This window comes from Triticum urartu, chromosome 4A, assembly GCF_056163025.1.
Source record: "Triticum urartu cultivar PI428250 chromosome 4A, HENAU_Tu73, whole genome shotgun sequence".
Classification (NCBI taxonomy): domain Eukaryota; kingdom Viridiplantae; phylum Streptophyta; class Magnoliopsida; order Poales; family Poaceae; genus Triticum; species Triticum urartu.
The window spans coordinates 352104386-352131746 of record NC_141876.1 but is presented as its reverse complement, the minus strand read 5'-3'; the positions used below and the strand labels follow the sequence as shown (position 1 = coordinate 352131746).

Below are 27361 nucleotides of genomic sequence, written 5' to 3'. Positions count from 1 at the left end.
GTTGAAGACATTCCGGCTGCATCAGCCGAAGAGCAAGCAGAAATACCACAAGCTCCAACTCCCCCACACCAACAAGAAGCAGTTCTCAAGGAGAACGTGCCTGAAGCTGAAAATGTTGAGGCTGCCACAAACAACGCCGAAGCAAATGTGGAGCCCTCCCCAACAACAGCTTCAGAAGACACCGAAGCTACTGCTCCTGAACATTCTGTGCCTGAGTCTGCTGCCGGACCACAATTCCACTATCATATTGCGCACAGGCCCCAGGTCCAGAAGCCGATCCCACGACTACCAAGGTTCCCAGGTCCTGCATCAGCTCCTGGTTCCTTCAACATCAACGGCTTCAGGGCAGATAACACGTTTTTCGACCGCTCCAAGAACCCTTATTCAAGGGAACGGATTGTATCAGATAGGTTCTGGAGCCATCAACAGCGCAGCTATTATTCATGCATCCTTTACAATCAAGGCCGCATCTTTCCTCACAAGCGCCTTGAGGTTGAAGCTGTTGAAGGTCTGCCTGGTCTAGAAGAAACATTGGATTGCTTCAAGCAAGTGGGTTTGCTGCCATTTATCACTGACGAAGAGCACTGGAACGAAGAGCTTCTGCTCCAGTTCTATGCCACTTTGCATATCAAAGGCTATAACAGAGATCCGAAGACATGGATCCTGGAGTGGATGACAGGCAATATCCATCATGAAGCCAATGCTTTCGACCTAATTGAGCTTACTGGCCTTCCCACTCCTGGCGAATTCTTTGAAGAAGGGTGCCAACTCCATGCTGAAGCCATTGAGAGCATATTTCAGCGTCCTGAGCCAGATATGAGTCAGATGCTCTCAATGATGAAGCCATTTCCTCCAAATGCACCCTATCCAACTAGGTTCTTCGTTGAAGACTTAGAGTACCTGCCCAGAACAATATATCACATCATAAGGCGGACTCTCTGGCCAGTCAAGGGACACTCTCGATATGCAACGATTGATGGTGCAATGAAGACTCTCCTCTTCTGCATTCTTCATGGCAAATGCTTCAATGCACAGGATCTCTTCATCCGTTAATTTGCAGCATCTGCTTCAGAACTGTTTGGCTTAAAGTTTTATGCTCCTTGGGTTATGAGGCTAATCAAGCTTCACTCTGCAATCTCCTATCAACCCTCAGCCCGCAATCATAGGATATTTTTGCCCGATATGGACACATCTGCTGAAGCAATATATCCAGAGCCGGCCAAGCAACCACTAAGTCTTCAGAATGCAGAACACCAGAGCTTCACTCAAAATATTGAAGGTGTTGAAGCTCTCTCTCGCGTGTATCCAATGGCTGGCACCACACGTGCCCCTGCCTCAACTGAAGCCACCAACAACACAGCTGCAAAGAGACCCAAGAAGCGCACTCGTGCACTCAATGACAGAGAGCTTCTTGTGGCTCTTCACCAAAAGCAAGATAGGCATCACGACTGGCTCAAGAGGCAGATGAGAAGCATCATGCAAGACGTCAATCGCCTCAGAAATATGGCAACTAAGAATGCATTTGTCACACACGAGACCTGTCGCCGCACTTGGAAGGGCCTCACCATGATGTGCCCTGAAGCTGAACTGCATGAGGATGGCTTCACAGAGCACTTCAAATTTGACTCCACGCCTCCAAGAAGAGCGGTGATGCGCAGCACACCATCACTTGAAGAGTCAGAGTTCTCTTCTTCTGCTGCCACCGTGTCTGCCCGTATTATTGAAGAAGAAGACGACGCAACATCAACTCCACCTGCTTCAACGCGCGTCGAATCTGCACCAAGCTCGTCTGCACCGCCGCCAAACAACTCCACCGACCCTGCTGCGCCTGGGAACGCGTAGAAATCTCTATGTCTTCAAACCTTTTTGGTCATCACTGACAAAAGGGGGAGAAGCATATGATGGTAATAGTCTTCAAGCGGGTCACTATGGGCGGGTGCCTTCATATCTTGCTACATTTTGCTTCGTGCTTACAACTCCCGTTTTTGCTACATTTGCTTCCTTGAGTTGTAACACTTAGCCTTGATGGCCGTCTGCTACCTGCTTGTCACTCCGTTATGCGAAGATAAATTCCGCATGTGCGACGATAAATTCCGCACTCATCTCATTCTGCAGACGTCCATTTTCCATTATGCATGTCATTATCTTCATATACTTTCACATGCATAGTGGATTGTCATAAGTTGAAGTGGATCTCCACAAGTACAACCTGCCATGTGCATTTGCATTCAAGAAGCAAATTACTTATATGCACATCTTCAGGGGGAGCCCTTGCAACTTATGAAGACAATTCTTTTACAATTTCGCAAATTATGTTTCCCGTTGAAAACTTCAACTAGTTTGTCATCAATCACCAAAAAGGGGGAGATTGTAAGTGCATCTAGTGCCACCCCTAGTTGGTTTTGGAGTATTGACGACAAACCTAGTTGAGGGACTAATGTGTTTGTGAGAATTGCAGGAAAACACAGGTAGAAGTCCCTCATTGATTCGGTTTCACTACCAGAGATGACCCCTAAAAATGTACGAAGACATTGAAGACAATGGTGGTTTATGAAGATATTCATATTGAAGACAATGACATGAGAAGACTCCCTATGAAGCTTTTGGAACTCGAAGACCTAGATCCTTCGTAGTTTTATTTCATTCATGTTGTGTCATAGGAACCACCGTACTGTTAAGTGGGGTCGAAGAGAACCAGTCAGAATGACTGAAGTGATGCCAAATTCAAATCCTATGTCTTCGAGCGAAGACTTTGAGAGAAAATCTTGTCCAAAGTCAGACAAGTCAGCTTTACTTGTAGCCCAAGTAAAAGTTGCCGTGTGAGTTCGAAATCCGACCGTTGGTACACGTGTCAGTTCCTTAATGACCCAGGGTCATTTCGGACAGATCAGGTCGGGTTGCCAAGTGGCTATAAGTAGTCCACCCCCCACAACCTTAAATGGTTGGCTGCTCAGATTTCAGCGCACGGCTTTTGTCGTTTGAGAGCAACCCACCTCGAAGCCTTTGAAAGAAAAATTCCCAGTGAGGAGAAAAGCCCTAACCACCCAGAGCCAGAGTAAATTGGGCATCACTTAAGTCTTCGTGTCTGTGTGATTTGAAGACTTATTACACTTGAGGACTGTGCATCCTCCAGACGGTTAGGCGTCGCGTTCTGAGCATCCAAGAGAAATTGTGGATTGCCAGTGAACGAAGTCTGTGAAGGTTTGGGAGTCTACCTTGAAGACTTACCAGAGTGATTGGGCGAGGTCTGTGTGACATTAGCTCAAGGAGAAAACGGTGAGGACTGGGTGTCTTGGACTAAGTGTCCTTGACTGGGTGTCCGGGACTGTGTGTCCTTCGGTTTAAATACCTAGCCGCTCCAACCAGACGTACAGTTGTCACAGCAACTGGAACTGGTCCAACAAATCATTGTCTTCAACGTGTCACTGGTTTCATCTTCACTTTCCTTCATTTACAGTTATTCATTGTGAAGCCATTGCATGCTTGCTTTATATTTTGTCTTCACAACATGAATGTATGATCTGTTCGGCTTCATAACTTCTTCCTACCTGATCCTTATTACACTGAAGCTGTTTGTCATTGCGCTTTCACTCTATTGAATACATGACCATGGCTGCCCTAGTGTAATCTAACTTCCGCTGCATAGTAATAGGCATAATCTTCACTGTTGGTCTTCATAACTCTCACGTTTTGAAGACTTTCATAAAAATCGCCTATTCACCCCCCCTCTAGTCGATATAACACACTTTCAGTCGCGCAACATGCGCTTGATTCCTAGGCGCCAGAGTGGACAGGAGAGCATGCAAGTAGGAATGATGGCGGAGGATATGAGTGCCATTAGGTTGGTTTTCGTGATCCCTGGCAGGAGATTCATGGTTAAGTGGGAAGACATCACCAGCGTGCTGGCAAGGGTAGTGGTCGGATTGGTCAGAATGCGCGGCGGGCAGCAGGAGAATAGGATTTAAGGTAATGGCATCATCAATGTTGCATGGGGCATGCAGCCGCGCAGGTGCACGCTGAGCAGGTCGCGGGAAATCTAATGCCTGGAGATTATGCTCCTCGCACGATGTAGTGGAGGAACGTTGGATCGTGTCAGGGTGAGGGCCAAGCAGGGAAGGAAGTTGTGACTGCATGGGTCGCCTGCGTGGCCGGAATGGGGGCGTGCAGGCTTCGGTGCATCAACGGCCATGGAAAAGGTTACGCTTAGGGCGCCCCAAATCCAAGTCGTCCGCCGCACGATTTCCCATGCAACACCTGCATGCGCAACCTCTAATTCAAACTGGCCAACGGTCAACGGTCGTACGCGGAAGCCGGCAGGGTCGCTGCCGAACCAGTGCCGGAGCAGGCGCGCAAAGAACTCCGGCGAGCAGAAGACGTCATCGGTTAGGACAGTGGCACGTAGGGTGATGGCACATCGGGTGCCGGCGATAGCCGATACCGTGTCGCATCCATAGCACTGGAGCATGCGGTTCTCAAACCGAGTGCCCTCATCCTCGGGTGGCCTCATGGCGAGCGGTCGTGGCCGCCAAAGTCCTAGGGTTTATCCGCACGTGAACAGATGCAAGGATCACAACCACGGAAGGAGCTAGGAGAGGAGCCCAGAGATGAAAGATCACGAGCCTACAAGCTAAATGGTAGAGCAAGAGATGCAACCTATCATGCAGGGAAGGCGGATCGTACGTTGGAAGAAGGAGGCTAGAAAGGAAAACCAACGTAGCTGATTGGTGCAAAGAGCAAACCTGGCCGCGTCACGCAGCTTTGATCATACCTGTAAGGAGGCTAGTTGAGGTGGATGAGCAGGTCAGGTAGGTGCTAGTTGGGCTGGCGGATGCGGCTGTGGAAGTGAGGAGAGGTGGCCGCTGCCAGTGCGACCGCCGTTCACGGGGTGATCGGCGGCTGTTGGTGGTGGTCGTCGTCGCCGGAGTGGCGTGCGGCGCGTCTTAGTGGTGGTCGGTTGGTGTTCCGGCGGTGGCCGCCATCGCTGGAGTGGCGGGCGGCGCTCTCTAGCTCTCCCTCGCTAAGCTAGACTTCATCTCCCTCCTCTCTCCTAGAGATTTGGATGAACTACCTTTGTATATTTATTTATTTATTGTTGAATGCTTGATTTGGGTACTTGTGTGTGTGAATCTTGTCTAATAAAGTGTTCCTCTTGTGGTTTTTCTTTTTGTTTTTGGTGTTCTTCCCTAAGTCCACCTCTAATTCGTGAAGATGGGGCAAAAAATAGCTTGCAATAACGATTGATTCCGTAGTTGTAGCAAAAACCCATACTACCTTTGCTATAGTTAACACGGAACAGTAACATCGACATGAATCTGACAAACTTATCTATAGTTACAATCAAGGATTCTTCTCTGGTGATCATCATGAAACTCTGCTGGATACAACCAACAATCATCCAAACCAACGCACACACGCACACACTTAATTACTGTACTGTATTAACATTGCAGCTTGCAAGCATCCACCCTGCTGGGAGCGTCAGCTCATTTCCCCGGCTTGCCGCCGGCGCCGAAGCCCCTCCTGCGCTCCTCAATGAAGTTGGACGACTTCTCATTGATGTTGGACGGCACCCTCAGGTTCGCCGCCGGCATCCTCGGCCGGAGCCCCCACCTCAGCGGCGGCTTCGGTACCGGGTCCTCCCCTCCTGCCCCGACCACCTGGCCGCCGCCGCTCAACGACGACGATTGCCTCTTCATTGACAGCGACTTCTTGGCCTTGTCCTTGACGCCGCCGGCCTCCTCCTTGATGGTCACGGTCCTCCTCGGCTTCTTCTCCTGCACAGCCGCCGCGCCCGCTTCCGTCGCCTCCACCTGATGGCCGGCTTCCCCCGTGGCCTCCTTGTGCTGATCACTTGCTCTCACATCAGCAGTTGTCTCTTCTAGGATGGTGGCCGTGAAGCTCCTGTGGCCTTCTTCCTCGTGGCTGAACTCGAACTCGGCCTTCTCGATCTTCACAGCGAACTCGTCGTCTTCCTCCTCTGCGTGATTCCTGTGATCGCGGCCGGCGCCGGCGTCTCTTGGCCCCTCGGTGATGCTCCTCGGCCTGTTCATCGACAGGTTCTTGGCGAGGAAGGTCAGGAGTCGGTCACACATGCCGACGGCCCTCGCCGAATCGTCGCCGCCACCCGCGCTTCTCTCCATCTCGGCACACACGAGTTGGTGTGCGTGCTCTGTGTTTGCAAAACTGGGAATGAAGTCACTTTATAGATGCTCTGGGAGTCTGGGTTACAGTGGATAAGGAAGGTAGCCGAAAGTGTGAGAGCTTGGATTGGAATCAATTCCTTCCTTGCTGCTGGGATGACCTTCCCGATAGAAATGGATGCAGGAGGAAGAGAGGGAAAAGGAAGTTCTTAGCTTCACCACAGGCAAAGATTCTAGCTTCATTTTTATCTTTGCTATGTAAGGGCATCTCCAACACGCTACTTGTTCCGAATCAGTTTGCGTACACGGAGTCGGCCAACTAATTATGTACCCTATGTATGTTTTCTTTTTTCTAAGAGCGCAACACTAAAAATAATTATAAAAATAGCACAATTCATTCATAAATAACGTTTAAATATTGCTAGTACAACGATAGTTTAAATGTAAATATTTTATCCGAGATAACCGGATGTTTAACAAGTTTTTCGAATTTAAAGATATCCAAGTCAGGATCGGCATATCTCGTCCCACATATATTATTCTTTCAAATTCATCCAACAATGTATCTGCGTGAATAGCCTGCCCTAGGTCATGTAATACATCAATATTGAGTGAATAAATGAATGAACCAACATGTAGAGCAACACGAAGCAAATTTATGAACTTCATGGTTGACGAGCCCAATGGCCACTTGTCTCCACTCAGTGAATCGCACCACAATACTTCATAACGGAGTTGTAGATGGTGTACCATTAATGTGATATCGACTTCACATTGCGTTCATGGATGATGTACATGTCATAGGGCGTGAAGTTCTTTTACTCATGAAAGGACGCATGCACGCGTTGCCAAAATATCAAGCTCCTTGAGTTCCTGCATACAAAGGTCGCGGATACGACCAACCACGCATCGCTAAACAACTCATTCTCGATTAGTGAGTACCCCACCATCGAATTACTCTAGAAAACAACAAAAAAAACCCAACGACACTTGACCGAACACCTATCTGGTGTGGTGTCCGCCATGGACATAGTAGGCAGGGGCAGAAGGTACCTGGTTGCGGAGGGATTCTAGGTGGAGGACGGCATAGTCCAAGGCAGGCAGGCGCGTTAGTGGGGCCTGCGGACATCCTAGTGTTCTTGGGCGGCGGCGGCAGACAAGGAGGGTTTGGATGCAAAGCAAGGAGGGAGAAGGGGCACAGTGGCAGAAAAAGTGTTCTGAATGGGAATTTCAATGGCCCAAGAGTGTCACGGTCCTATGTGACGGTGGTCCAGGCTCCCGCAAAGCACCCCTCCCCCCCCCCCCCCCCACACACACACACACACACACGCAGTTTGGTTTAGTCGGACGCCCGAATGCATCGGTGAACCGATAGATACCGCGTTGGATAGCAAATTAAACGGACCAGACGCTTGCGGGCGCCTAAGCAATCCAATTGGAAGAGACGCCCTAAGTATCTAATGGGAACTGGAATTGAACCTTAATTTGCTGGTTGAAACAATTCCCAAGTGTGACAGAGATGTAATCCCTTATAAGGTAAAAGTAACTAACTAACAACCGGAAGAGATAGCAACTCATCAGCATGACAGACAAACAGATAGACCAGCAACAAAGGGAATGATTGTCGTAAAAGGATTGGTTCAGCAACACTCGAATAATATGTTTGTACTCCCTCCGTTCCTAAATATAAGTCCTTTTAGAGATTCCAACATGGACTACATACAAAAAAGGACGATCTGGCCAGCGTCTCTCCCAAGGAGAGTTCCTCCGCCACCGTTCTCCAGCGACTGCCCTTCGGCGACAACCGGCCTCAATCGTCGGTGGTGAGGGGGTCGCTGGATCCACGTGTGTGGATAGTTTTAGGGTAAAGTAGCTTTGTTTTAAGGCTGTTCATCGGCTTGGCTTCGACGGCAACGATGGCGACGCTGAATAAAGATTCTTCAGATCCTTCCCCGACAAGGCGCTCGGCCTTATGGTTGGGGATGATTTTGAAAACCAGTCTATTCCAACAAGGATGTGTGGCAGTTGCGGCATCCTCGTAGTGGACATGTGTCCTCAGGCTCCGTCATTGCGACGTTGTCTGCTTCAATGTCGGCCCGAAGTTTGGGAGGTAGTCCAGGAGTGGATGCAGATTATGGCCTGCATCGACAACATCTGAAAGACGGAACGTGTGCTGGGTTCATAGTTGATGAATGACAGGTGTGGTTTCCTTCTTCGCCATCTTAGTCGTGGTGGGTGCCGGATCTGGAGTTTGATGTCATGTCCAAGGTGTTTTTCTGGTCTGATTCATTCAACGGCAATGGCTTCACTTTTGATGAACCATCTTGAAGGTCCCCAAAGCTACATATCAACGATGGAGCCGCGTCGAGCTTGATGATCCGTCATTCTTTTCTTAGATGGCTGCTGTGCTGGAGGCAGGTAACAGGCATTGGCATAAGCTCAAAGATGTTCTACAATGCTTTTAGTTTTGTCATGTTGGTCCTTACATGGCTTGTTTTTAGGGGAAAGCAAACTTTATTAATCATATGACCGTTACATCATCCACTAACAGTTTAACAATGAGCTCCAGCGGGGCATCAACCCAAAAAGATGGATTTTTATCACGTCCCCATCTAGTCAATTCATGATCTACAAAATTTGACTCTCTAATACAATGCTCAACAGTCACCTTTCCAAAATCTAGTAAAATACTACGACAATCATCAAGCACAGGCAGCGCAACCATAGAATAGCCTTCATTGAAATTTAATCTTTGTGATATGAATGATACATGGATTACCATGCAAAAAAAGAAGACTTCAACATGGACTAAATACGAAGCAAAATGAGTGAATATACATTCTAAAATATGTTTATATACATCTGTATGTAGTTCATATTGAAATCTCTAAAACGAGGGAGTATACACAAGCAAAACAATTCATCAATTGACTTGTTCCGTTTATCACTCTGAATTCATACAGTTGATGGTTCAACACTTTTGAGTTTCATACAACAATTTCTTTCTTTCTTTCTTTGTTTTGCTCAAGGTACTGTTAAGGTTTAAGCTGCAGCCGCTTTGTAAAACAAAGGACTTTTATACAACAGCATTTTTCTCTCTCCCTCTCTTTTCAAGCTAAAGCTAAAGCCCAGAGCAGAGGAATGATAAGATGGGTCCTGCCCTCCGACGTGTCCTCTCACTGACCTTTGCCTCCTCAACGAGGAGCTTCTTCAACCTAGAGCAGCTCGAGACGACCGTCGCCACTCCGGTGCTGGTCACTCGCTTGCAGTACACCAGCTGGCATGACTGCAGCTGTAAGCACCCCCTGACCAGGTGTCCCAGACCAACATCGGTGACCCCTGGGCAGTGCGAGAGTGCAATGTCTTTAATCTGGGGACAGCCTTGGCCAATCTCTGCCAGCCCCATGTCCCCTGTCATCTGCAGTTTGCAACCAAATCATCAACAAAGATAATACAATACGAAAATAGTGCAAGCTTTTACTAAAGATGGAGGACTGGGTATGAAAATACAAAATAACTGTAACATTGGACCTTTCCACTTCTTCAAAAATAAACACAATCTATTAAGATTAGCGCTGGATTCCTTCACAGTGCTGGTTCCAGTTCAGTGGCTTAAAAAAATCGAAACAGAGGCAAAAGATTTGCCTCATCTATTAAATGAGAGGAGAATAGAGTTTAAGTTGGTTACAGGACCCCACCCCACACAGCATGGCAATTACTCGCTTAATAGAATTTTCCCTAGTTTCTTAGCACTGGCGGTAACCCAAAGGCTAGCCTCATCGGTAACTATTTTGAGGAGGATTGGGGGCGGCGCGCTCTTGTGCCTGAAGATCCTAGCATTCCACTCGTTCCATATTGTCGAAGACACTAGCATGGTGAGGGAAGCCATAGCTCTCCTGTTGGGATTTGTCATGTCGGTTCTCCTATCCCACCAATCGAAGAGCGACTCATGAAGATGCCAAACGGTGGTGTCCATGTGCACGAGCCCATATTTTGCGATGACCATGTTCCAAAGCCTCATGGTGAAACAGCATTTGACGAAGAGGTGGATGCCCATTTCTTGTTCTCTTTTGCAAAGAGGGCATAGGCCACAATTTGGCCAACCTTGGCGCTCCAAACGATCGGTGGTCCAAATCCGGCCTTGCAAGGCTAGCCATGCGAAGAACTTAACCTTTGGGGGCGCCCAAACCTTCCAAACCATGAAATCCATGGGGGAGAGAGTCAAACCGAGGACTGCGCCTTGTGGCTTAAAATTTTGAATACCTACACTTACACAAGATGCTGCTGTTCCCTCACGTTGAGGGCAACCAGACTTACTGAGGCATTGTTGATCCCTTGCATACAAGGCAACATTTCTATGCTGGGTGATGCAGAAGAGTTCATACCATGACATACTTCATTTCCTTTTGATGACCAACATACTTCATATTTGAACAGCTCATATTGGTATCTCAAATTCTGTCATATTTTCCTGAGCTACAAAAACTTTTGTTTGTCTGTTTGTTTACATATACTTTTTTATGTTTCACTGTTTTTAAAATTTACATTGTATAGAGGCTGCGTCAATTAATTCGAATCGGAGGGAGTATATTTAACTTGTAAATCTAAACCCAACAATTATGAAGACAAGGTACTCTTGAAGTTTCCTACTCCCTACACTTATTTTGGGACGGAGGGAGTATATAACAGAACCTGGATGTAAGACTGAATTCTGGGTTGTATCCAGTCAAGGTCTAGCATCATACTGCCATTCTGGTTTCTTCAGGTAAAAATGGACATAATTTTAATTAAGACTCCTAATGACTTGTGCTAGGGCAATTTATTAACAGGTTTCCCACACCACGAAAGACCATGTGTCCGATCAAATCACGAGGAGCACATTTTCTCTTTGTGAAATCAAGCTAAATGGTCTTACCAGCCAATTTTCGACTGTTTCCCAAACCTAGTTTGATGTTTTGAAGAAGTGAACTAAAGGCTATTCTCATACTCAATTTATTGATGATTGATAGTACAGTAAATTCAGTGTCAAAGTATGTACCGGGAGAACACTTATGTCCAGAAAGACAAGATCACCACATCCTCTCGCAATGGCAGCCAGTCCATTATCAGTGATTAATTGGCACCCGCACAAGTTTAACTTTTGAAGAGAGCAACCTTCAGCAATTGCAGCCAGCCCTGTATCAGATACCCTGAAAAGAAAGTTGAAACAAAATTCACAAACTGAGATGTCAAACCTATCATGATGGAGAAGTACTTCAGTAAATGATATACATGGGCAAGATAAATAAAAAAACAGGATAAATGCATGGTAGTATTTACCTCTCACAAAATTGGAGCGTTAACTCCTTAAGTAATTTACAATTCTCAGCAATTGATATCAATGCTTTGTCTCCTACCTTCGTACCAAAAGAATTCAATCAACCAAACAAATCAGGATTCTGGACTTCAAATCCACATGTAACAATATCATGATGTCCATCTAAACACGCCCTATTTCATACTCCAGAAATGTATTTCAGAAGCAACCAATTGCATTAGAAGGCATAAAGCAGAAAACTGTGCCAAACAGAATGGGGAAATTTTGTTAGTCACTCTAGTTTTTGCCAATTTTCCTTATGCTACTCTAGATTTTGACATTTCACTTTTGCCACTCTTATCTTTTGACAATTATCCAATTGACATTCTGTGGCAAAAGCAAAATAATTTTATTTCACTTTTGCCACTCTAAAAAAAATTTATGCCACAGAATGACAATTGTGATAATTGTCAAAAGCTAAGAGTGGCAAAAGTGAAATGTCAAAATCTAGAGTGGCATAAGGAAAATTGGCAAAATCTTGAGTAGCAAAAACAAAATTTTCCCAAACAGAATTAGAACATAAATTGCACATACGCAAAAAGGTCCCATCTGTCTCAATACATGCTAGGCTTAAATTGATGCAGACTTGGAAATTACCTCATAACCACGTCGAATGGAAATTTCTTTCAAGTACTTACAACCTTGAGCTATGTGGCACATAGCATCATCACCTATTCTTGAACAGTCAACTAAATAAAGAGACTGGAGAAGGGTGCAGCCTTTACCAAGCTCCAGAAATGCAGTATCCCGGACCCTTGGGCAGTAAATTAGAGAGAGTTCCAAAAGGCCCCTGCTTTCATAAGATGAGAAAGCATGTACCATTAACACACAAAAGAAGAATCATATATAGATAAAAAGTGCAGGTAACTTAATAACACTAACATAGTAATGTGAAATAATTACTTTTCGCAAAGTTGCAAACTAGGATAGCCCATGCTTTTGTTGTAAATGTCATAATAGCGAACCAACTTGCAGTTATTTCACAGACGCAGTTTTCTAACATATTCCTTTTAACAATAATTCTTTGTACCATACTAATTCCCCTACTTGAACTACATCCCACTTAATTAATATTGGATAATCAATCTACATAAAACATCAATTGAAAAAAGGGAACTTTTAACAAATCGAGTTCTCAACAAAAACATACGGGCACCATCGTCCAATGTGCTCCAGTGCAGCAGTTTCCATATTCTGACAACCATTGATCTTAAGACGTGCTATTTTTTTGCAGCTGCGTGCTACGAATTCAAGGCTTCTATCAGTTAGTAACAGGCAATTATTGAGAACAAGATCTGTAAGATTCTTGCACCCTTTCGCGATGGAAGAAAGGCTCCTGCAAATCCAAAAGGAAGTCAGCAAACCATCAGGAGACCTACAAAAGTAACAGAAAAAGCAAAAGTTGGCAACAACAGAGGGCCAATACCTACAGTAAGAAATCCAATTCAACGGGAAACAACAAATATGAATTCCTAAATCCTAGTAAAGTACTTCAGCAACGCCCACAATGTAGCATTCATCAAATTGAGAATCATATAAAGGATAACAAAATATCTTAGAAAGTCCAAATAGATATTTAATAAATAACAAAACACATATTTGAAACAAAAATGGAGTTTGTGCCTCAACAGATTAAAGTGAAAATATACTGAGTACCTGTCTGTGAATCTTTCAAAGTTATTTAGCGATAAAATCTCTAGTAATGAACAGCATGAACCAATAGCTTCTAGGGCCTCATCGCCAGCACCAATACATTGCAGCTTCAAATTTTTCAAGAAGTGACATCCTTTAGCAATAGAAATCACTCCTTCATTCTTAACAAGTTCTGATTCCAGTGACAGGATTTCAAGGTTAGGACAGTGGGATCCAACAGCACGCAAAGATGCATCAGTTATCCAAGCACAATTAGCAATACCAAGAGAGAGCAGTGATTGTCCACAGCTCTTTATTAATCCAATCAAGCCTTCATCTGTTGCGCCTTCAACAAAGCGCAAGCTCAAATTGTTAAGTAGATTGCAGCCTTCCCCAATAGCAACTAGTCCTGGATCTCCAATATAGCAAGCCTGCAGATAAGTTTCCGTTCACATTTTGTCCAAAAGTAGGAATTGATACTAAGACTGCTCAAGAAAAGAAATGTATGTACTTTCTAACAGCCCAAGTGCAACAAACCCTAGCATTATCTTGTTCATTTTATTTAATAAATAGTTTTGCATTTCATGTCATCATCAATGTCATTAATCTTTTAAGCAATATGTGGCATATTAAAAATATCCAAGGTTTCAAAAACATTTTTCAAGGCCAGCAACTATTTTAAACAATTGCTTCAATTCAAATCCAATTTGCAAATGATTTGAATCTTTTCAAAATTAAACTTTTCCAATTGTTTCACAACTTTGCATATGGCTTTCTTATCACATTACAAGCCTTCCATAAAATTCTCATAAATTTTGCACACTTTGATCTTGCACCAAATGAATTTGAATTCAAACTTTTCCAAAATTGATAGAATCAATTTTGTGGGCATTTGTATAAATCATAGGGCCTATATAAAATATTCCATCATTTATTTCATCTCTGGCCATTCATTTGTTTTCTTCTTTTCTTTTCCTATTCTAAATAGAAAAGGAAAAGGAATAAAACAGAAAGGCCAACCTTCCACTTACCTAAGCCGGCCCAACCCACCAGCAAAACTGTAAGCGTTGTCACTGTTTCAATTCATCGCATGCAAGACAGAGGGCGTGTGCACATGCCATGAGCCGATGGTGACGGCCACTTGCTACACACCGTCACAACCTCCCTATAAAGCACCCCCTCGACGTCTGTGGCGTCCTCATCCATCCCTCTTTCCTTTCCTCTCCTTGAAGCAGCACAAGGTTGTGGAGGAGCAACTTCACCTTGGTGCTACAATGTGTAAGGCACCAGTGTTGAAGGAACAACTTCAACGTGTTGTGCTAGATATCGCTTTAGAGGCGGGGATGGGCTGATATGGCAGCAGGAGTTCAATCCAAAACTCCTAGAGCACAAGATCTAGTCCAAGATATTAGATAAGAACAACAAGTTCTATTATAGGTAGTGGGTACATAGTCTGGTTACAAACTTGAGTAGTGAGGACCGCTGTTTATAGGGCTTTGGGAAGCCTTCACATCTCACTTCTACTTATGGCTAGAACACTCCAAAAAACATTACTTAAGATTCACCATTCTACTCATCACTACTCATAGCTAGAAGACTCTAGAAAACAATATCTAGGGTTGAGAAAAGAAAAGAAATACTAGACTACAATAGAAGTATCGACCTCATCTATTGTTCCTCATCATTCTCCCCTGGTTGTTTGGAACTCGACATCGAGTTATCTTCATAGAGCGCTTCTTCTGGATGGTAGAGAGTCAAGTCCGCAACGTTGAAAGTGCTTGATATACCCACATCACTTGGAAGATCTATCCCATAAGCATTCTCATTTATCTTTGTCATAATAGAGAAGGGCCCATAACTTCGCTGCCTAAGCTTACCTTTAACACCTAAAGGCAGCCTTTTTCGGAGGTAGATCATCACCTTATCACCAACTTGGAATGATCTCTCCTTTTTTCGGAGGCAAAGGCATGTATAACCTATTCTTTCGGTCAAACTTGCTGATTGTAAAAGGAGAAATCATCACCTTATCACCAACTTGAAACTCCATGGGAGGACATCTTTATGGACTTCGTATTGGGCTTGCCAAGAACAAGACAAGGGAGTGATGTTGTGTTTGTGGTCGCGAATGGATTATCTAAAATGGCTCAATTCATCCCATGCCGCAAGACAACATATGCTCATCATGTGGCAAACCTATTCTTTCGGTCAAACTTCATGGAGTAACAACAGGTTTGACATATGGGGCACCGCTGAGCAAACTTTCCAGCATCTCTCTTTAGTTGTGACCAAAAGTAACGAGCTTCCGGGTTAGCGACAGTCTTGTCCCGTCAAACATGGCCACTAAGATCACTTGAATGGAGTTCTCTAATTAGTTTGTCACGCAAAAAAGGCCTTGGGATGCACAAACAATCATTTTTTAAGAGATAAACATCCTACATGAAATAGTCATCATCTAATGACTGGCCCCTGATGTGCTTTACCCAAACATGGCCAAAGTCTTCGTCATCCTCATACAACTCCTTTATTTGATCCATGCCTAGAAGTTCAGCTTCAAAAGAAGTCAAGAGGCAGGCACGATGACTCAAAGCATCGGCCACCCGGTTAGTTGTTCCAGATTTATGCACAATGAGATAGTTAAACCTCTCCAGATATGTTGCCCATCTTGCTAGCATGCGATCAACATGCTTTTGATTTATAAAATGCTTCAAGGATTGATGGTCACTATAAACAATGAACTCTTTAGGCAGTAAATAGACTTCCCAAGTTTTCAACCTCTAAAAACGGCATACAATTCTTGCTGATAGGTACTCCATTTTTGTCTAGCTTCCCTTAACTTCTCACTAGAGAAAGCAATGGGCTTCCTTTCATGAGATAGAACAGCTCCAATGCCTACTCCACTTGCATCACAATCCAACTCAAAAGTCCTGTTGCCATCAAGTAGCACCAAGACAAGAGCTTGTGATAGTTTTTGTTTGATCTCATCGAAACTAACTTTAGCCGCTTTTGTCCATTGGAACTTTCCTTTCTAGTAATTGGTGCCATGATAGTGTTGAGATTCTTCACAAATCGCCTATAGAAAATTGCAAGGCCATGAAAACTTCTACCTCAGAAATGGTCTTCGGAGTTGGCCATTCTCAGATTGGTTCAACCATAGAATCATCAACATGAATACCGATGCATGTTATACAAATCCTAGGGGGAAAAGTTGTGTATGCACGAAAACACATTTCTTCAAGTTGACGTAGAGTTCATTTTCCCTTGGTACTTCTAGCACCTTCCGAATGTGATCAAAGTGTTCATCCTCATTCCTGCTATAGATCAAGTTGTCATCGCAATAGACCACAACAAAGTGGGATAAGAAGGGTTGAAGGACTTGATTCATCAAGTGCATAAAGGTACTTGGTGCATTTGAAAGTCCAAATGGCATGACTAGCCATTCAAACAACCATTCCTTTGTCTTGAAGGCTGTTTTCCATTCATCCCCGGGTCTGATACGAATTTGATGATATCCGCTTCTTAAAACTACCTTTGTGAACACTCTTGCTCCAGTAAGCTGATCCAACATATCATCCAAACGGGGAATAGGGACTTTATACCTTACGGTGGTCTTATTCATGGGTCTACTGTCCATACACATGCGCCAAGATCCATCTTTGTTTGGCGTGGCAGGGCTGGTACAGCACATGGGCTAATACTTTCTCGAATGTGCCCCTTTTGCAGCAATTCCTCCACTTTCTCCTTCAATATATCATGTTCACTCATTTCTTGATCCACCCAATAATGTAGGGGTTTGGATGATCATGAGTTTCAAGCTTTAAATGGTTCACCAACTTCTGGGAGATGAGATTCTCACAGCTGCAACTATCAATCAGTAATTTGCATACCTTGCCATTCACCGTGCATTTGCTCTCAAATATTTTCTGCCATCGTGCGTCATCAGGTTGTGGTGTGGAACATAGGAGACACTGAATCACACATACCACCTCTTCACCTTCTTGACAAACCTACTGCCCCTCTATATCTTGACAAACCTCCTGCCCACATGAACACCGTCGTCTTTGAGCCTCGCCGCCCTGTCCAAGCGAACAGTGGCGTCGACTACTTCCCCTACGTGCCCTGCCTCGACCGGAGATCATCTACAGCCGCTGCAATCGTCATCTTCTTCCTCTTCGGGCCATCGTTGTCTTCATCAAATTCAGGCGACTCCGTCCACTTCCCGGCGAGCCGAGCACACCACTGTGTTCGTGGTGAGCTCCTCTCCAAAACCCCTCCTTGCGCGCTCGATTTCGTCCTCTAGCACCTTTTGCTATGTTTAGCCGAACACTACCGTCGCATCACCTCGTCATCGGAGTAGTTCCGGTGGTCCTCTACTTGCACCGTTTACACCATCAAGTTTGTATGTGTCCTAGTCTAAATCTAGCACGTTTCTTAGCTCAATCTCGAGCTCTAGCACCGTTGACATCCCGGCTTAATAGGAATGATAGGCTACTCATATCAACAAGGTGCACCTTCTTTTCCGGGAGCCCACCTGAAAGGAACCTCAAAGTTTAGCGTGCTTTGAGGATGGGTGGCCGACTAGGAAGTTGATCTCGGGTGCGCACGAGTGAGAACAAAGTGTGCAGTAAAGACTAGTGTTGGTCTGTAGGGCCAGTCTAAATCCTAGGTGGTAGCCTGGCACAACGGAAGAACTGATGGGTTTGGATGGGGCTATTAGAATACATAGTTCAAAAATCCAGAAATTTCACATGTAAACTTGGAAGGGTCCATAGTTGACACATTAAATTTCAGAAGGTTTGGAATTTATTTGATCCCCAAATAAATTTAAGCAAATTTGAAATAAAAACATGCAATAGAAAATAGAAAGGATGAAAGCCTTACATGTTTAGCTGCCTGGACCATGAGAGAAGCATGCCCAGGAGAGAAACCTACCCAGCCCATGGGGGCACATTCGTCTTCAACCTCCAGCCAGTAGGCAGAGGAGAAGTCATGGCACGCGGGTGTGAGGCCTCGGCCACCTCATGCTTCCTGCCGACGACTGGAGTGGACAGACCCGACCCTCGCGGTTACACAGGCGTGTGCGGGCATGTGGCGCATGGCGTGTGTGCTCGTCGTGGCACATGGCATGGCACATATGCCGGACTGGACACACATACGTATGCCAAGAGGGAACGTTCCTGCTAGGCCGACGAGGACGTCGGTTCCTTTGAGTGGGGTTGTATGTGACATCCTGACTTAATATGAATGATAAGACTACCAATATCAACAAGGTGCACCTTCTTTTTCGGGAGCCCATCCGAAAGGAACCTCAAATTTAAGCGTGCTTGGCTTGGAGCAATTTGAGAATGGGTGGCCGACGGGGAAGTTGATCCCGGGTGCGCACAAAACCCAAGTGAGCACTTTGTCCTAGATCCTAGGTGACCAACTAGAAATTTGAGGACAAAGTGCACAGGAAAGTCTAGTGTTGGTCTGTGGGGCCAATCTAGATCCTAGGTGGTAATCTTGTGGGACCAGTCTAGATCCTAGGTGGTAGTCAGGCACAACAACCAGGAACTGGTGGGTTTGGCTGGGGCGTTACAACTACACACGCCTGAGAGCTCCTCCGCTTCCCCTCGTCCCCGGCGACGTATCCATCGCCGTTTGGTTGTGTGCGTAGCACCGGAGGAAGCATCTCATTTCCCTCCTTCAAAGGAGCACGCCACGAGGCACTTCAGTCGTCGGAGAATCCATTTCGACGAGCTAATCCACCTCTGTTTGGTCACCGCGGGCGAAACATCAGCGAGTTGGTTCAAAACCAACGAGATCTCATTCCTATCACTTGCACACATCTAGCTCATTTGGTTCGTTCCTTCGAAACAGAACAACGGGTCGCGAGTTCGCTTCCCGCATCGCTCATAAGCGCACCCCCTTTCTGTGATTTAATCATCTCACTAACATGTGGGTCCAAGGCCGGCCGGGACTGATAGCACACACATGGCACCTAGCCCCACATGTCGTTCTATCTGGCTGCTTGCACACGTGGCACCTAGCCCCACATGTCATCCTATCTGGCTAGCGGCCGCCTCGGTGATAAACGCCTCTTCACCCACTGTTGCGTCGGCGCATGCATCAGCACCCCTTAGGCCCACAAGTCAGTCTAAGTGGCTAGCATGGCCTATCTATAAAAGTTTCTGTTTCATTTATTCTGAATTATTAAAATCAATTCCAGAATTATTCAAATACTTTCAACTTTCAGATGCTTGTGTCTTTTAATTCCCTTGTCCAAATTTGACAAACTTTATATCTATTTGGATCAGAAAAATATGAGCATTTCAAATCTATCATTAGTTTTCAAATTTGAACCCTAGATTTTGAATTCAAATTTGAACTTGCTCAAAAGCCTTTCAAACTTTGGTAAATCATAACTTGAGTTCTACAACTCCATTTGTTGGTGTAGTGAACTTTGGGTGTTCACTGCCCCTGACCACACACCGGTAAGTTACAACCTCCATGCCAGAAAGAATATGGCAGAGACGAGTCCATCTCAAAGTACTCAAGAAATGGCGAAATAATACCGTGAAGAAGGCCTCGAGGCAGGTCATCGAGAAGTACTAAAAGAGTACCTCAAGGTCAAGATCAAGATTGCCGGGAAGCAGGCCTTCCCAGGAAGCAAGCATTCCACTTTGCCGGCAAGCTCAGAGCCGGCAAGCCTAAGGTCCCATCCACCGCTTCGCCCGCACCCACCTGTCACCCACCTGTCAGGAGTCTGCCGAGAAGTGGCGGGCACGCAGGCGGTTAGGTAGAGGTTATCAGGGCACGTGGCGATCCACCGCTTGGAGAACAACTTTACTGACACCTGTCCACGGGCGTGTCACAATAATAAAAGGTAGATGGGACAGCGGTACAAGTGGAGCGGAGCTCCCTTGCCAGCATCCAATGTAGAGTGACAACTAACAGTGCATTAAATGTGTTTGTCCTAAGTCAGTCATTGATAGGTATGATAACAATGTAGCCACTATCATCATGTAATTACCATCTTGCCACTGTTGGTGACCCCTTGCTCTATAAAAGAAGGCCCATGGCGACCTTTACAAAGGGGGAAATCCCGTCCATTTGTAGTAGCTAGCAACACCCCCGAGCACTTTGTCGGCATGGTTGCGCTCACTGTAACACAGGGCTCATAATACTTAATCCATCAAAGCAGGAGTAGGGTTTTACGCATCACTGCGGCCTGAACCTGGGTAAATCTTTGTGTGCTATGCATGGTTGATTCTGCTCTTTGTGTGTTGTGTCCCCTTGCCAAACTGAAAGGGGCCCACTCTGGTCCCATAGATTGTCGTACGCCGACACCATTTTGAACAAACTTTATATGTATTTCAGTCAGCAAGATGTGAGAAACCCATTCCTGACTTGGATTTCAATTTTAGGCAATCCAAATTTCTGTCCTGTTCTGTTTTGCAAAAATGACCCTCAAAATGTTTCTAATCATATCTTGAGCATCTTATATCCAAATAGAGCAAACTTTAGGTCCATTTTGATCAGCTCAACACAAGGAGTCCAGAAATGTTCTTAGTTTTCCAAGTTGATTCACGGACTTCAAATTCCATTCTGTTTTGTTCAAAACCCTTCCAAAACTTGTTTCAATCATAACTTGAGCTTCATGAATCCATTTCTAATAAACTTTATGTGCATTTCTATTAAAAAAATGTAATTAAAAAATGTAAGGAATCTGATTATGCCATGTTAAATCAACTTATACCTCCTGACCTATAGTAATTCAAATGTAACACTTAATTGCACATGAAGTGACACTATTGAATCATTCCACTAATGATACAACACTCCATTTAACATGCCTAGATAGTTAGCTCCTATTACATCCTCTCAAACATGTATTGCATGCATATGCTTGTGCATCAACCATGAATGTATTTTTACCTTACTTTCCTTTTTTCCGGTGTTTGCTTCTTTCCGTTAAGAGTCCTGAACCGAGGTTGAGTATAACTGTATAAGATTACCTTCGAGGATGCTTCAGAGGAGCAGACCTATCACCAGGCTATCAGACAAGGATGATCATTACCTTGGATACTTGTACTAGCTTCACTTGGAATAGTTTTTGCGATGCTTTCTTGGTTACCTCGTTACCTATCCACCATCAAGCCATTTATCTTGCCATGATAAAGCTTCTACTTCGACTTCCTAGCAAAGCTTGTTACTTCCTATGTTATTGCTTGCTTAACCTGCTAAGTATGCATGCTTAGGGTGGTGCCGAGTCAGGTCTTATGCCATGCTGTACTTGGGTTATGCTTATGTTACCATGGGTCACTTTGTGATATGCTTTTGGAGATAATTAAAATGTACGCAAATGGCAACGGTGGTATGCCGGGCCTTATGTCTTGGTGTTTTGTTCCACTTGAACCAACCTAGAATGGGATCTTGTTATTTTGTTCCATGAATGGGCACGCTAACTGCTTGTGGGAGGTTTTATGGGAGAGGGGGGGGGGGGGGGGGGCTCTTCATTTTTTCCTTAGACGACAGACTATGTCCTGACTACAACCTGGTTTTCTCGGTGTTATGTTATGATCCAAATTCAAGTATAAAGATAAAGGCTAACTTCTGATGAGTGGAGCGGAGAAATTTGTTTGCAAGTTAAAGAGGTCACTATATGATTTGAAACGGTCTGTATAAAAGGTTTGATTCATTTATGATAGCACATGGATTTAAGAGGTCTGCATATGATAGTTGTGTTTACATTAAATTTGTTGATGGATCACCTATATACTTGCTGTTATATGTTGATGATATGTTAATTGCTGCCAAGGGCAAGAAAGAGATCACTGCTTTAAAGGCATAGTTAAGTAGTGAGTTTGAGATGAAGGATCTTGGTGCTGCTAAGAAAATTCTAGGTATGGAGATTACCAGGGACAGAAATTCTGGTTTGTTATTTCTTAGTCAGCAGAGTTACATTAAGAAAGTTCTTCATCGTTTTAACATGCATGATGCTAAGCCAGTAAGTGCATCCATTGCTCCTCATTTCAAATTATCATCTTCTCAATGTCCTAGTACGGATGAAGATTTTGAGTATATGTCAAGAGTTCCATATTCTAGTGTTGTCGGTTCTTTAATGTATGTCATGGTGTGTTCTCAGCCTGATTTATCATTTGCAATGAGTCTGGTTAGTAGATTCATGGCTAACCCTGGTAAAGAACAGCGGAAGGTTGTCCAGAATTTCCAGGTACCTTCGTGGCACTTCCAATGCTTGTTTGAAATTCGGCAGGACTGGTGATGAAGCAGCACAAGGTTGTGGAGGAGCAACTCCACCTTGCTGCTACAATGTGTACAGCACAAGTGTTGAAGGAACAGCTTCAACGTGCTGCGCTAGATATCGCTCTAGAGGCGAATGTAGGCTGATAGGGCAGCAAGAGTTCAATCCAGAACTCCTAGGGCACAAGATCTACTCCAAGATCTTAGATAAGAACAACAAATTCTATTATAGGTAGGGGTACATAGTCTGGGTGCAAAGTAGAGGTGAGGACCTCTATTTATAGGGCTTTGGGAAGCCTTCACATACTTCTACTTATAGCTGGAATACTCTAGAAAACATTATGTAAGTTTTACCATTCTACTCATAGCTACTCACAACTAGAAGACTCTAGAAAACAGTAGGTAGGATAGAAAAGAAAAGGAAAGAAATACTACACTAGAGTGGAAGCATCTAGAAGTAGCCAAACAGATCTGGCATGTGTTTTCTTTCTTCTCATCTAGTGTTCCTCATCAGGTGAGGGACTAGCTGGCTACCTGGATTCAGATTTTGCTTCCAACGATTTGGACAAGAGGAGGTCCCTTACAAGTCATGTGTTCACTGTTGGTGGTTGTGTCGTGAGTTGGAGGGCAATTTTGCAGCCAGTAATTGCCCAATCTACCACTAAAGTTGATCAGTTGTAAATCCCCGACTTTGGTAACCTCCCTCAATATATTGAAGATTTGCTGGCTGGCACCCGTGGCTTTGCCCCCTTCGTGTTGGAGGGGTTTTCCACGTTAAATCCTTGTGTCCCTGTGTTTGATTTCGTTCTTCATCATGTTTGATTGCGTGTCGTATCTCTAACACTCGGCTTGGTTGTTCCGCATACAGTTAGAGGGTGGGTATACACCTCTTGACTGGATTATATGCAACGCGGAGCTGATCACGGGGCTATTCTTGGAATAGGAGCTAGTCACCAACCTCTCCCCACGGTTAGGACCAGATTGGGGTCACGTTCGGACTTAAGATCTTGGTTACACCTAACCAGGTGACCCCAGACTTGTCTGTTGTGTGCAGAACAGTGTTGAGTCATTTCAGAACTTATGGTTCTATCCCATCACATGGTTGCCTATAATGGGCAGCATCCAGTTGGGAAGAGCAAATGAATATGGATATTGGGTCATTGGTGCACCCCTGCAAGGTTAAATCTTTCCGAAAAGCCGTGTCCGCGGTTATGGATGACTTGGAGCTTGGTAATAGTTCATAGAACAACTTCAACCTAATAATTAAAACTTGCCAATGTGTGAGTACCTTGATTGTCTCCTCGCCATGGGGTATACGAAGGGGAGGACAAGGTAGTGTTATGTTTGCGTAGGCAGGTGAATAGGATGATTACTACTCCCTCTATAAACTTAGTGATCTAAAAGATCTTATATTAGTTTATAGAGGCAGGTGAATAGGATGATTACTACTCCCTCTATAAACTTAGTGATCTAAAAGATCTTATATTAGTTTATATTGGATTATGCTCTCTTATCTTATATCTAATAGACGTAAGTTGTAGTTGATGCTTAGTGCTTGCAGCTTCATCACTTATCCCCTTCATACCAAATTGTATTGTTAGTGCTAGTACCTTGGTGATAAGACTTGTTGAGTACCTTTGTACTCACCCTTGTCACAACAACTTGCAAACTACTTCTACAATTGAGATGTAGATTCTGGTCGCTATTATGTTGAGTTTGATAACATCGACGAATAGAATAGTGGATCCCAGGTGACAGACTGGAACCCATGGGAGGGATCACCTGCTTACTTTCCAGCCTCTTAGGCCAATGTGGATTTTGTGTGTACTCTGACTATGCTATGTTCCGCTGTGTTAATAGTGTTGGACCAAGTGGTCTCTGATTGTAATAAATTTGATTCTTGGCACTTGTATTGCCCTATTCATATCTTTATGTCGCATCTTCTCTAGTGGTATTGTAATGATATTCAATTTGTAAAGTCCACGACATATGATAGTGCACGTATATTATGAAGTCATATGTTTCAACGGTACTATATGAGCTTCTATTCCAGATAGGGGTCGAAGAGTCTATATTTGGAATAGTACCGCATATGGGGCCTTACACATTTTGTCAACAAAATTATGAAGAGAAATATTCAAGCATATAAATGGATCGATTGCAAATTTGTAATGCAAAAGTGTTTTTCTTTGATTAAAGCAAAGTATAATAACTCAATGACAATCCTAGGATATCATTGCATTCAACGCACCACAATGCGTGTAAACTCTATGTTGGGCCATTTATAGAGGGGGGTATAGAAAGGCTGATGTTTATGTCTTCTACGAACACACATGGTAAAACACAGAGGTCGTGAAGTCAATAACAAAGCAAAAGGTGCAGAACAAGTAGCACGGAATTACCTGGATATCCAAAGAAGCCAATTTCTTACAGTTCTCTGCTACTCTCACTAAGCCTGTTGAAGATATGGCAGAACACCATACTAGACTTAGTTTTTCCAGCCCTTTGCAGCCTCTGGCGAGACTAGTTAAGCCAACATCAGTTAAACAAAAGCTCTCTATCCCATCAGCACTGGGTGTCTGTTCCGATGGCAATGGGAATAAAATCCCTGCAAAACGTGGTACCCGGGACATCCTGCTACGGCTACCAGATGGGATACTGCTAATCACCTGCATCAAGAAGTAGTATTTTAGTGTATCCGTCGTATTGTGCAGCATTGATAGTCCGTGGACAAACGCTGTCCCTTGAGAAATGATCAAAATGTCATAACCCATACACACTAGGATCTGTGTATTTAAGTCATGCAAATGCAAGCCACCTACAATGTGTACAACCAGATAATAAAGATGATATATATGTGATCACCGATAAACCAGATGCAACATTTCGTCAAACTATAGCTCTTCAAGATTTCGATCCAAGAATTAGCTGCAGGGAGCGATATTCCACACAATTCGCGAGCGCACGCACCAAAAGGCGCACATTTTGCCATCAGATCGAGGTCACTCACGTGGCGGCGCGATCTAGACGCAGGAGCGGAGACCACGGCGGCGTCGGCAGAGAGACGCTCGTCAATGGAGACGTCTGCGAGCGCCGGGAACCGCTCCACGAAGAGGCCTACCACCTCGTCCGCGTGAACCCCGGATGCCGGGAGCTTGGCGGACCGGCGCGTGGCGCGGTCGAGGCGGCGCCAGCGGCGGCAGACGAGGGCGCAGGCGTCCAGGTCAAGCTTTTCGCCGCCGACACGTCTGAGCACGTCCTCCAGGAGCTCCTCCGGGAGGGCCACGTTTATCAGGTCGGCGCCCTTCATCGCGGCGGGCGTCGCCGGAGATAAGAGCGACCGGAGTGAGTTAGGGAATTTAAAGAAGTTAGAGGTGGTGGAGGGGAAGAGATGCCGCGGAAGTGGAAGCATTAGTGTGCACGACCGTATATGTAGTGCAGGTGACTCGTAGATTCGGATCTACCCGATTTGGTGGCACACAAATATAAGTATGGCTACACCAAAAATATCACGTCCTAGCTGGTTTGCCCGAGTGGTTAAGGGGGAAGACTTAAGATCTTCTGCACATAAGTGCGCGTGGGTTCGAACCCCACAGCCAGCAACCATATTTTTCTCTAATTATTATGGAATGGTTTTTTAACAAACAAAAATCCCTTATCCCTATTTTTTCTAACCCTATTTTTCTCTAATTATTATGGAATGGTTTTTTAACAAACAAAAATCCCTTATCCCTATTTTTTCTAACCCTATTTTTCTCTAATTATTATGGAATGGTTTTTTAACAAACAAAAATCCCTTATCCCTATTTTTTCTAACCCTATTTTTCTCTAATTATTATGGAATGGTTTTTTAACAAACAAAAATCCCTTATCCCTATTTTTTCTATAACTATTGTGGAATGTTTTTTAACAAACAAAAACCCCTAATCTCCTAGCCCTATTTTTTCTCTAATTATTGTGGAAGTGTGGAACAAGTCATTGTGTACGTGCAATGCACGTTAATTTAAAAATATATTAAGTGCATGCGGATATTAAGCATCATATTATTATTATGTGATTAGCACTATATTTGACATAAAATTAACTACACGCTAAACGTGTTGAGCGCTTGACATTGAAGCAGTTTATGTCGTTGGATTGACATGATTTGATGGCCGAAATTAATTGGATCGGCCCCTTTGAGTGTTTTTCTCTAAGTGCGCGTCCCTTCTGCACATAAGTGCGCGTGGGTTCGAACCCCACAGCCAGCAACCCTATTTTTCTCTAATTATTATGGAATGGTTTTTTAACAAACAAAAATCCCTTATCCCTATTTTTTCTATAACTATTGTGGAATGTTTTTTAACAAACAAAAACCCCTAATCTCCTAGCCCTATTTTTTCTCTAATTATTGTGGAAGTGTGGAACAAGTCATTATGTACGTGCAATGCACGTTAATTTGAAAATATATTAAGTGCATGCGGATATTAAGCATCATATTATTATTATGTGATTAGCACTATATTTGACATAAAATTAACTGCACGCTAAACGTGTTGAGCGCTTGATATTGAAGCAGTTTATGTCGTTGGATTGACATGATTTGATGGCCGAAATTAATTGGATCGGCCCCTTTGAGTGTTTTTATATTTTTGTGGAATGTTTTTTTAACAAACAAGAATCCCCTGCCCCTATTATTTTATAATTATTGTGGAATGTTTTTTAACAAACAAAAATCCCTTACCCATATTTTTCTCTAATTATTATGGAATGTTTTTTAACAAACAAAAATCCCCTACCCCTATTTTTTCTATAATTATTGTAGAATGTTTTTTAACAAACAAAAATCCCTAATCCTCTAGCGCTATTTTTTCTCTAATTATTGTGGAACAAGTCATTGTGTACGTGCAATGCACGTTAATTTGAAAATATATTAGGTGTATGCGGATATTAAGCATCATATTATGTTCATGTTGTTATGTGATTATCACTATATTTCGCATGAAATTAACTG

General features: G+C 44.1%; 2 protein-coding genes and 1 non-coding gene across 4 annotated transcripts; 1 reads left to right on the top strand and 2 right to left on the bottom strand.

The window, feature by feature from the left end:
• Positions 1-5282: 5282 nt before the first annotated feature.
• Positions 5283-6285, bottom strand: LOC125553728 (uncharacterized). Its single transcript, XM_048717458.2, has one exon. The coding sequence runs from the start codon at positions 6138-6140 to the stop codon at positions 5484-5486; it is 657 nt and encodes a 218-aa protein (XP_048573415.1). The 5' UTR covers positions 6141-6285; the 3' UTR covers positions 5283-5483.
• Positions 6286-9043: 2758 nt separating this feature from the next.
• LOC125551217 (F-box/RNI-like superfamily protein) lies at positions 9044-25786 on the bottom strand. 2 transcript variants are annotated; one of them, XM_048714373.2, is made up of 9 exons: positions 25379-25786; positions 24771-25037; positions 13412-13559; positions 13153-13321; positions 12647-12832; positions 12094-12286; positions 11460-11536; positions 11179-11329; positions 9044-9558 (listed from the first exon to the last, which is right to left on the bottom strand). In XM_048714373.2, exons 1-9 carry the CDS (start codon positions 25778-25780, stop codon positions 9262-9264), a joined length of 1890 nt encoding a protein of 629 aa, XP_048570330.2. In that variant the 5' UTR covers positions 25781-25786; the 3' UTR covers positions 9044-9261. The 2 variants fall into 2 exon arrangements, with proteins under 2 accessions (XP_048570330.2, XP_048570329.2); XM_048714372.2 differs by having other exon boundaries at positions 13153-13559.
• A 101-nt stretch (positions 25787-25887) lies between these two features.
• On the top strand, positions 25888-25970 carry TRNAL-UAA (transfer RNA leucine (anticodon UAA)). The gene has a single exon. It is a non-coding gene; the product is annotated as a tRNA-Leu (tRNA).
• Positions 25971-27361: the final 1391 nt, after the last annotated feature.

Coding starts and splice junctions, on each gene's coding strand:
- LOC125551217 (XM_048714372.2), bottom strand. CDS start 25,780: ATGCTTCCACTTCCGCGGCATCTCTTCCCCTCCACCACCTCTAACTTC. Junction 25,038..25,378: donor CGTCTAGATCGCGCCGCCAC/GTGAGTGACCTC, acceptor TTCTTGATGCAG/GTGATTAGCAGTATCCCATC. Junction 12,287..12,646: donor CACATTGGACGATGGTGCCC/GTATGTTTTTGT, acceptor TTATGAAAGCAG/GGGCCTTTTGGAACTCTCTC.
- LOC125553728 (XM_048717458.2), bottom strand. CDS start 6,140: ATGGAGAGAAGCGCGGGTGGCGGCGACGATTCGGCGAGGGCCGTCGGC.